This window comes from Brassica napus (genome assembly GCF_020379485.1).
Source record: "Brassica napus mitochondrial linear plasmid, complete sequence".
Taxonomy (NCBI): Eukaryota; Viridiplantae; Streptophyta; class Magnoliopsida; order Brassicales; family Brassicaceae; genus Brassica; species Brassica napus.
Genome location: NC_004946.1, coordinates 1 through 11,640, shown reverse-complemented (window position 1 = coordinate 11,640; position 11,640 = coordinate 1). Strand labels below are relative to the sequence as shown.

Below are 11,640 nucleotides of genomic sequence, written 5' to 3'. Positions count from 1 at the left end.
AAAAATACTACAAACTATAGCTTCAACCTATAGAGGTATATCAAATAAGATGCTGTTGTAATATAAAATCCTACGCTTAGGGAGATAAAATATCTCTTTAAACGGCCTGTGTCCTTCTACAGTATTGTAACGTCTATAGAATATGTGGTAGAAGGATGTCTAATCATATTGGACCTTAGGTAAGGCTAAAAAACAGCATTACAGAGAAAGTAATAAATCTGAATTTATCATGTTCAAGTATCTGGCTACTATTCGAGTAATTCATAATTGTTTTCAAAAAATGAATCAAACAACATCTATGCTTTATAGATGCTATTCAAATGAATCATCAGACGAAAATTCAGATTCAGATAATATCGTTTATAATAAAAAAATTTTAATTGAAAAATATGATGAAACAAAAAATGTTCTATTGAAGAAATTCTGGAAGGATTGTGAATCTACCATTAAAGAAAGAGGTCTTAATAATACAACTTTACAAGTCAGTGAATACAATCAATCTGTGTTTAAACTATTAAGAGATAACAAATTTATTTTAAATGAAGAAAATCCAAATAGAGATGAAGATCTTCAAAAGTTGGAACTTGAGATTGAAAATCTTACTGTTAAGTTTGATAAAGAAACAATATTCAAAAGTTCTTTTACTTTAATTGAACTTCTTCTCAAAGATAAAAGATGTTGTGTAAGAGATTATTTGAAAGATCATTTGCCTGATAAATGCTTATCAGCAATATATAAATTAAATGAGTATACTATAGAATGCGGTATCATTCATGTACTAGGAAGTCTTTTCGATCATTTGAATGATATCAATCATATAAGGTTATCAACTTTGATTGATCATCTTGAAATGCATATTGTAACACAATTAGTTCTATTATATAGGAGCTTTAATCCTAATTTAACCTATTATGAATTGAAGTATCTTAAACTGGATGATTATGTCATATATGATCTGGTCGAAGACAAAAAGGTCAAAGGTAAACCAAATGCAACTATTAAGATTAGAAATTATATTCTAGGTAAGAAGTTAGTTGAATTCATGACAGAGAGAGGTATTATCACAATACTGAATAAGGGTAATGAGAATGTGAATTACAAAACTGAAGGTTATAAAGACAATCTTTTGTATGTTGAATGTGCTTTTGACATCAATTTACTTCCTATAAAACTCAATCTTCCTATGATCAGCCCACCTGTTGATTGGTATAGTATCAAAAAGGATAATAATCCTAACGTACCTACTTATATGAGTGATATTAAAGGTGGATACTTAGTTGGTGCTACCGGAGAATTCTACAACAGATTTAAATTATTAACTTCTAAGAATATCGATAGGTTCTATCTTTCTTTCAGAAAAGACCCTTCTAATATGTTAGAAATTTTATCTTTTTTGCAGAGACAAAAATTTTTAATCAATAAATCAATGTTGAAATTTATCAAAGATAATCGTTTAGCCTTAGAGAATGTGGATCTTCTTATTGATCAATGCCTTGCAAATATTAACACTTTAGCTGCTTACGAACTATTAGATGAGATGTTCTATCGAACAGACTTAAAAACTAATATAAAAGGTTATTTTAGGTTAGATGAGTTGAAAGAAAACCTTAATAAAAGGATACAGCGAGCTAGGTATGAGGAATTTATTTTCCAGCTTGCTGATGCATATGCTGATTATCCTTTATATCTTCCTGCATTCCTTGACTTCCGTGGTAGAATTTACCGCTCAGGTGTGTTACATTTTCACGAGCGTGATTTGGCTAAAAGCTTGATAATCTTTTCAAACTCTGAAAAAGATATCAATGAAATCAACAATTTTTCAGAAAATCGAATTGATAGTGGTATCTATAATTTAGCAATAGCTACAGGGTTCAAATATCAAAAATTCTCTAACTATAAAGAATCTTATGATTGGATCAAAAATGAGTTGATTCCTAATCAATCTAATATCTTAGAGTTTGCACGTAATGCTGATGATCCATTCCAGTTCCTATCTAAAGCTTTATATTTATTATATTTTATATCTGAAAATGAAAAAGGTACTAGTTTCTATAGTTCAGATTTGAGGTATCTATTAAATGAAATTCCTGTGAGTCAGGATGCATCCGCAAGTGCTTACCAAATTATGAGCTTTCTCTTGTTAAACGAAGATCTTGGTAAGGGAACTAATATGATATATGGTTCTGAGGATAAGATACAAGATTTGTATTCTTCTTTGAAAGATGAACTTGTTGAATATTTATTAAAGACAAAATGTAGTAATGATTACCCTCAATGTGAGGATTTTGTCAAAACTCAAATAGATCGTAAATTTGTGAAAAGACTCTTTATGCCTTTAATATATGGTAAAACTATTATGTCAATGACTAATGATATAAAGCTATATAGTGAAAGGAAACTTCCTTACAAGGCTTACTTTAAGATTGCAAATGATTGCTTAGAATTTTGGAGGATGAAATTTCCTGATATTGTGAATTTGATGAAATTGCTTAACCTTGTTGGTTGGTTTAAGTCACAGATGAATAAGCCTGTTTTATATGGACATATGTTATTTACAACACATCAGTTTTACACAAAAAGTGTAAAGACACAAATTTCTATCTATGACCGTAAAACAAAGAAAAGGCATAGGGTTACCCTCAAACTCCCTACGCCTGAGCGGGATATACGAAAGAGTCAAGTGTCCACTTGCGTGAACTTCATTCATCAGAGAGATGCTTGTATTGCTATGCTTGTTGTTGATAAATTAAATAGATATCATGAACATGCTTCCATGTACACGGTACACGACAATTTTATAACGTCACCTTATTACTCAAACATTATAGATATATCTAATCAAAATTATCAATTTAAAATTCCCTCTTTATACTTAGAAGCATTCAAATATATTGAAAAACCTAGCAATATTGTTATGACATTTCTTATGAATAATTTAATTTATTTCGAATCCGAATCATACAATATGATATATACATGTCATATATCGTTTAATACTCTATATAATTTAGTTATAAAAAAATATAAGGGTAATCCCTCTGAAATTAGAGAAGAAATAAAATATTTTCATGATGATGTATCATCTATATTTAGAAAAAATAAAAAAGTGTTTGATGATAATTTATCCGATAATATCATTATAACTGATGAATTATCATTGATAGCAAAAAATAAATTTTATGATATGTATCAGAATATATTGGGTAATTTTTTACCAGATCTTCCTGGTAAAGGGGTTAACTATATCTTTGATAGAGAGGATTTTAGATATTTTCTAAAACTAAACCGGGATTCGTTTTGTCATACAAAAGTAGATAAAAAAACATGGGATATAAAAACAAATATTTTTTTGACTTGTTTTGACCAGTATTATACAAATATTACAGATACAAAGTATGAATCTTATCCAGAAGGTTTGAAACATCAAATAGAATCTTATAATCCAAATTATAGCTTGCACTATTGAACTTATTCAATCTGTACCGTGCGAGCTTTCTTTAAAAGTATAAGGGTATTGTATACATCAAAGCTATCAAGCCTATACTGCAAAGAAATCTGTACTCTGAAGTTATGTTTTTATGCATATTATGTATAATAGTTATTAGCTAATCCTTAAGGTTATAAAGTTTGTAGTGAGCACAGAGCTCGAGGGTTAGGATATTTTTTTTACCTGACTCAACGAGTGAAAGTTAGCGGTAAAGCAACCTTCCTCGCCTCTTCTTAGTAAAGCTTACCAAAAAGTTTCTTGTGTAGTAAGCTTAGGATGTAAGGTATAGTATAAGGCGTTAGCCTAGGTCATGAGTTATAGTGAGCGTCAATAGCGCTATATTTCATTGTTCTTAACAGGCTTTCTGAGAATAGGTTGGTAGCGTAGCTTCCGTTCCTATGCTTGAATGTGTAGGGAAGGAAGACGAATGGGATGGGAGAAGGCGTAGCCGAGGCCATTCGTCTGAGTGAGCGGCTCTGCTGATTGAATCTTTCTCTTTCTCCGAATCAGAATCTTCATTCTTCATTCTCACTCGTGACACTCTTTAGACGACAGATTCTTAAAAAATCCTATTGCCTGTACTCTCAGAATAAAAGATATATAGAGAGGTTGTGAACACAAACTCGACTGAAAGGAGAGGTCTCAACGACATAAGGTAAGGCTGGAGATCTGTGCATAAATAAGGATATAAATGAATATGATTCTATCTTTTAGAATGTATGATTCCACCCTCTCTCAGAAGTGCTATCCAAAGCTCCTATTTAGTAACTATAACTTCTCTGGCAAGATAATCTGTAGTGGTGTTCAAGTACGTACTGTATCCCCTTCCTCTTTATTTAAAATGAGAAAACTGTATTCTCTGATGATGACTACTAGGGAAAGTAATAATAGGAATCAGAGTATGAAGACTATTAGTGAAAGTAATAGTCGGAATCAGAGTATGTTGAAAGAACATGGAGAAGTATGTATCAAACCTAATCAATCATCTTCTTTCAGAAGTTCGTCTATCTCTAGTGAAAAGTATGGATCTGTAGCTGACGCAACTCCACTTCTAAGGAGTGGTTTGACTAACACAAGTGCTATAGGTGGTGTAGTCTCATCAAGTGGAAGGAAAGAGGCTTTAGGAAAGATTGTGCAAGATAGCAGTAATGTGATCGATTTATCTATAGGTGAAAGATTATTATTAAACGATGAAAGTAGGATGAGAATGAAATTCTCATCATTCTCAACATCTGGATTGAAAAGTTTGGATCCTTCTATGTCAATGACATTAAATATTTTACATAGAAAAGGCATAAAAGTTCCCCAGATTCTCTCTGATGTAGTATTATCAAACCCAATCTTTCTGTCTGACATCTCTTTATTTGTTTTAATATTTATTGGTATCATGTTTAATGATCACATATATCTCATTCATATGAGTAGTAATCCTCTCGCATTATTTTGTAAGGTGTATCCTGCTTTTACAGATAATCTACGGGATATTTATGTCAATAACTTATGTCGTATAGACAAAAAACCTATTCCATGTGAATGCGGTGATATATTCAATAATATTGTCAAGGAACAAGTACCCGAAAACATCTACGACCCACTGGATTTAAATGAGCTTTCTCCTCCTAAGAAGGTTAAAAATCTGATCTGTGCCCTGGGTGGTATTATTCTTCTCATGTTCTTTCTGGAGAAGACTGGAGGCACTGAAATTCTTAAGGATGCTACTTTTTTTCAGTGGTATCAAGGTTTTCAAGTGAATCATATGACTTTATACAAGTCCAAGTAATAGGAATAAAGCCAACTAAATAGTAGTTCTCGGCGCAGGAGTCTAGAGTTGACGAGTTTCTCAGAGTCATCTGATGGGAAGTCTTCTTTCCGGTGGTCATTTATCCTTCGCTGTAGCTCTAGCTAGCTATATGTATGCCTAAACACAGCTAACAAAGCAAAGCGTCGGGATCAAGCTAAGGAAGCACTCTATCCTCCTCTCCTTTCAGTTGAGTTGCTAAAGCACCTCTCGCTACGCTTCGAGTAATAAATACCTCTCCTTGTCACTCTATAGACTGTTTGAGATAAAATCCTATATATAGCCTGTACTCTTCATATTGAGGTCTCAACGACATAAGGTAAGGCATCTCATAAGTTCATAACAACAACGCTACTAAGAAAATGATTTTCTCAAATAGAATGTATGATTCGACCCTCTTTCATAAGAGAATGATGTGTGTTTCCCAAAAACGAACGATGATGTCATTTGTGAATCAATGCAAATATAGTTTATATAAAAATATGTATCATAAGATTATCTATTTTAGTTTTTTAAAAAAACCTCTCTCTGTAGAGATTCAATCTCCAGATGTCTTATTAGAGAATCGCATTTATTCTCCTTATTTTATGAAAATCAGTGAGAGAATACATAATAAATCAGTCTATATGATCAATCAATATTGGCGAAATAGATTGAATTATATCACCTCTTTTTATAAATCATATATTGATGAACTAGTCAAAAGTACTTTTCATAAGTATAATCAACCCTTAGATTTGACAGGATTACATCCTGACGTTCAAATCATTCAAAGGTTGAGACATGCTTATCTCATTCTGAGGTTTAAACAAAGCATGATGAAATCTGGATTTACATATAAGAATATGAAAGAATTGTTGGATTACCGCACAACTCTCTTTAGTATACTCGTGACTATAATAACTTTATTGATGGAGATCTCTCCTGAAGCTCTTTTGATCAAACCGGATGCTTTCTTTTGTGAGAAATTACCAGAAGTTCTGAACTATGTACGAGAGGGGTATGTTCATAATGTTTGGACAACACCTAGTGAGCCTATAAATTGTGTTGGTAAAGACATCTTACCTCAAACAACATCCTTTGATCCACTTCATCTTTCTAAAAAATTGATTCAACCAATTGAAGAAAATGAAATTGAAGAAATTGAAATTGAAGAATCAATTGAAGAACTACTGATTCCACAAACACCCGGTATGGTTAGGAGGAAAACCATTGCCTACATGTTTGCAACTATGATGATTGTCATCACTATATTGGATCAGAGTGGATATTCCCATATCATAGAATTGGAGAAGGCATTCTATTCTATAGGATAGAGTCTGATTACCCTCCAGAATCACCCACCTCCAGGAGAACGCAGGGACCCCAGTCAGTCCTATTCTCATTGTTGAAGACCAAAACAAGGTATACAGACTTCGGAACTCGACTGAAAGCATTTGATGCTATTTTATTTCGTAAGAGAACATCTGACATCGCAAACTTTATCTTCATAGACAGAAGGAGGACTGTAGCTCATCGGAACTCTGTCTTGGTTGGCAGGCAAAGAAGAGGACTAGGTACGAAGTAACTCGACTGAAAGAAGAGCGCATACAGCGCCTTGTATTAGGTATTTGATAACTGGCAACCTTTAGATAAATATTTTCAAATAAAACCAAAGCAAGCCTGTTCACACATATGTTGTGTGGTATTATTTTACATTGGTAAAGGCTTTTGATATATTTGTCTCAATTTGTAACAACTAAAAATGAAAAATCTAAACAATATCTTACTTTTGATCCGTTCTTATTGGAAAGATCACTTGCCATCTAAGGTGTTAGATGATGAAAATCAGTATCTTAGTAAGACTGAAGATGAAATCTTTCATTTGAGGTTATGTAACCTAATACACGTTGTTCATACCAGGCTGAATGAGGATTATGATTGTTATAAATTAACATCAGGAGAAATATACGAAATTCTAGATTTAGTCTACAATAAGAAATACGTTATTGATAACATGAAATTAGTTGAAAAAATGTCCGAAGAGGGAAAGAATGATTTTTGTGAACTTGAAGGTGAAGTGTATAGACTGCCATCTATTAATAATCAAATTATTAGACGATTTCCCGTTGATTTGATTGTCCAATCATTACCAAATGTCTCTTATTTTTCAAAAGATCTAGTATCTCCCGATATTAGATATATAGATAAAGGAACAAACTTCATCAAGTCCTCATTTTCGGACACAGTTGTTATAACAGCATTCATTTTAGTTTTCATAAAATCTATAACAGAAGAGCTTACCTTTTTTAGGAAATCATGCTATTTGAAATATCAAACAGATGATGAATTTATTTCATTTAATGAGACACTTGACAAGTGGGGAGGATTAAATAATTTCATTGTTATTAGTCTTCATAAGACTATTTATAGTTATTCCAAATCTAGAGTATTAGAAAAAGTAGCACCTCTTGTGAACTCAGATCATTACTTGATGAGTATACTAAATAGTTTAATTTATAATCAAATATTAGATGAAGAGGGTAAGGATTATTCATATCCTATAGGATCTCCTTTGATCCCTATATTGGATAATGTTTTATCAAACATCTTTTTAGATGATCTAGATCAAAAAATAGAGGATCAATTCCCTCATATTCAATATGCTCGATATCAACATATCATGGTATTGAGTAAGCCAACTACTGATAAAGAAGTATTTGATAATACTTTGAATCAAATATTCTTAGATATCCAAATATCACCATATTATATATCTAATATAGATATTAACCAAATATTACCATATTTTATGGAAGAACAAAATTGTGTAAGTAAATAATATATTTATATAAATGGTTTGTATGATCTGTTCAATAAAGGGTTGCCTGTACAAGGCAGGATTGGATATGTTCTATTTGCCGCAAACTTGGATATATGACCTCGTTTAACACCTTAATTAACAAACCCTACTTTTTTTTTTTGCTTAGTTCGCAACGTCAGCCTGCTATAACTTATAGCAAACAATATTATATAAAGTTTCTCCTGAAGACAAAATAAAAGCTCTCAGTAAGCTTTCAATATTCAAATAAGTATTACAACAGAATGAATCTATAATTAGGTATAATGTACTCCTACATGCAGACTCAACAGATACTATAATCTCGCATGCTTTTACTCTTCTTTAGAAGTATCATTTATATTATCTTGATTCTGTAAAAGCTCATTAGTTAGTTTTTCTACATTCAAATTCAAAAATTGAATTTCTTTCTCAAGTTCATCCATTTTTTCTACTTTTAAAGTCAATTTGTTATTTTCTTTCTCAAGTTCCAACTTTTCAAGTTCATTTTTTTGGTCTCTTACATAAAGCTCATTACTTTTATCTATGTGAATAGGTTTTGTATATAACCAGTTTTGATTACCTTCTTCAGTAAGAAAAAGAATTGGCATTCTTTTATTCCTTATGTTAGGATTCAATCTATATTGATTTTTATTCTTCATGATAACAAAATTGAAATGATCAATTTTAAAATTTGTAGAAACATCTACAAAATCAATCAAATTATCATTTGATGAATGATCATCATACCACTTTTCGTCGATGTAATCTTTACCAACGCCTTTATGCTTCTTAATAGGATAGTTTGGATCACCTTTTTTTTTTAAAATATAACTTTTTGGTGCAAGGAAAATTCCTTCAATTTCATAATGTTCTAATTTAAACTTTCCTAATTCTGATGATGATATCATTTCATCAGGAAGAGAATCTTGTAGAACTACAGAATCAGTGTCTGTGTAATAGCAATCGGATCTTGAGATATATTTGTACATATAAATTCTTGCATAAGCTGTAATAGCTGCGGATAATTGAACAGCAGAGTTCCTGGGTGGGTTCCATTTAGAATCGTCACTCAATTCAGTATTTATATAATATCTTACTAGATAATATGAATCTTCAAGATGCATTCCATATTCTATATCGATATTTTTGACTAAAGAATCATATCTTTTTTTATCACAAATTTCAGTAATAAGACTCTTTGGATTTATCCCAAATCTCCCGTAAAGTGAATTCATTATAGTCTTATATACATAAGACATTGCTTCATCACCATTTTTCTTAGCTTCTATTCTTTTCTCGAATAGAGATTCAACAAATATCTTGAAAGGAGACACCATCTTATCATTCTTCTCATATAGATAACCTTTTATAGGTATAATAGTGTAACCCAGTGATTTGGCTAACTTTAGCTCTTCGCTAAAATATACACCCACCCATATACCAGTTGGAAAACGTAAAATATCATGTTCTTTATATGGTAAAAAAGGTTTATGAATATGTGTTGGACATTCAACATAAGCCTCAATAAATCCAAACAACTCATTTAAGTCTTTACCGTTAAAATCACTATGCCAAGTAGGTTGACCTCCGGGCATAGGATATTCCTTCATTACATATGGATACAAAGAGTTAACATCATAATAATTGAGGTTTTCACCTTTTTTGATGTAGACATCAGAATGTCCACCATAGTATCCTCTACGAATGAAATTATCCTCGTTACGACTAGGTATATAGATAGGAAAGACATCCATGTCGTAGTATTTCATACGATAGATTAGAAGAGCAAGAGATGATATAGTCAATACTTCTGTTATACCAATATCAAACTGACGAAAGTAATTAGCTTGTATCTTACACATGATACCACCCAATAGACGTATATCTTGTATCATATAATCTATTAATTCAGATTTACGAAATTTCAGATTATCCTCTTTAACAGATTCATGGTTTACAGAACCTTTAGAACCTAATTCAGGACATATAGCTTTACCTAGATTATTAAGAGTTCCAGGGAGAACTTTTAAAGAATCCATATATTTATATAATAATAGATTATTTCCTTTATTGTATATAGATAGCTGGTAGAGACAGTTGTTTCTCATCAGAGCTTTAATATTATATTTATCTTGATAAAATATTATATAGTATTTCATTAATATGATACCATCAAATTTGGACATGTTATGAAAATAGATACTTTTGATATTTTGATTTTTTGAAACATTAGATATACGTTCTATAAATCTCACCATCATGGTGTCACTTCTTTCTAAAAATGTATCGTGATATAGATCCTCACTATAATAAGACTCAAACTTATGTATAGGAATAGAACCCACATCAACATCAGGCTGAATTAATAAGAAACCAGCTGCATAAGGTACATGATAATGTATCCCTTTATCATTTTCATACATAATGGTCTCGATATCAGCAACAATGAATGCTTTCATTTTAACAGTCTTATTTAACACTTTAGTTATATATTTAGGTATCTCACGCTTTTTCTTAAAACTTTGAACTATCGGGGGAGAACTCTTAATAGAAAGAAAATCTTCTGATTGAAAGATGTTAAATAACAAGTCATTAACTTCTTTTTCTTCAAGACCAGATATATTAATATGAGATTGCTCTTTATTTTTAGATTGATAATATACACGTATTCTAATATCATAGATATTTGAACTTTGATATTTTTCAGCATTGATCAGCATCAATTGAATCAATTTCATGTATAAACCATAACTAGGTTTCATTTCACCATTAGTATTTCTCAAATCTATAGATTTATCTAAAATATACGATATTCTATCAATGTTAATGCCACTCATAGTATATCCTACTGTAAACTTACCCCCATCAATATTTTGATTATAAACATATTTTAGCAACAGCTTCATAACAGCCAAAGATAATATTTCAATATCAGAATATTTTGGATATTTATGATTAAAGCTAATATAAGCTTCAATCAGTCCATCATATGGGTTCACACATTTCATATTAGTATTATAATAATAATTTAATCTATTTATGTAATTAGACAAATTAGAAATGAATTCTAAAAAGAATAAAATATTATTCTCAGCAAATATTTCAGAATAACTCTTTTTAGATGAATTAACGTCATCATCAATAATTTTACAACTTTCAATAAAATGGATAATATTATTTGAGAACAATTCTGAATCATCAAATTCAGATTCATTTGAATAGCATCTATAAAGCATAGATGTTGTTTGATTCATTTTTTGAAAACAATTATGAATTACTCGAATAGTAGCCAGATACTTGAACATGATAAATTCAGATTTATTACTTTCTCTGTAATGCTGTTTTTTAGCCTTACCTAAGGTCCAATATGATTAGACATCCTTCTACCACATATTCTATAGACGTTACAATACTGTAGAAGGACACAGGCCGTTTAAAGAGATATTTTATCTCCCTAAGCGTAGGATTTTATATTACAACAGCATCTTATTTGATATACCTCTATAGGTTGAAGCTATAGTTTGTAGTATTTTT

General features: G+C 30.9%; 6 protein-coding genes across 6 annotated transcripts, besides 2 other annotated features; 4 read left to right on the top strand and 2 right to left on the bottom strand.

Moving 5' to 3' along the window:
- Positions 1-327: an inverted repeat (terminal inverted repeat).
- On the top strand, positions 230-3,466 carry orf6 (hypothetical protein). Its single transcript has one exon. It carries the CDS (start codon positions 230-232, stop codon positions 3,464-3,466), a length of 3,237 nt encoding a protein of 1,078 aa, NP_862328.1.
- Positions 3,467-4,178: 712 nt separating this feature from the next.
- orf4 (hypothetical protein) lies at positions 4,179-5,267 on the top strand. The gene has a single exon. The coding sequence runs from the start codon at positions 4,179-4,181 to the stop codon at positions 5,265-5,267; it is 1,089 nt and encodes a 362-aa protein (NP_862326.1).
- On the bottom strand, positions 4,466-4,876 carry orf1 (hypothetical protein). Its single transcript has one exon. It carries the CDS (start codon positions 4,874-4,876, stop codon positions 4,466-4,468), a length of 411 nt encoding a protein of 136 aa, NP_862327.1.
- A 380-nt stretch (positions 5,268-5,647) lies between the features above and the next one.
- On the top strand, positions 5,648-6,601 carry orf3 (hypothetical protein). The gene has a single exon. It carries the CDS (start codon positions 5,648-5,650, stop codon positions 6,599-6,601), a length of 954 nt encoding a protein of 317 aa, NP_862325.1.
- Positions 6,602-7,029: 428 nt separating this feature from the next.
- Positions 7,030-8,106, top strand: orf2 (hypothetical protein). The gene has a single exon. It carries the CDS (start codon positions 7,030-7,032, stop codon positions 8,104-8,106), a length of 1,077 nt encoding a protein of 358 aa, NP_862324.1.
- A 332-nt stretch (positions 8,107-8,438) lies between these two features.
- On the bottom strand, positions 8,439-11,411 carry orf5 (hypothetical protein). The gene has a single exon. It carries the CDS (start codon positions 11,409-11,411, stop codon positions 8,439-8,441), a length of 2,973 nt encoding a protein of 990 aa, NP_862323.1.
- Positions 11,314-11,640: an inverted repeat (terminal inverted repeat).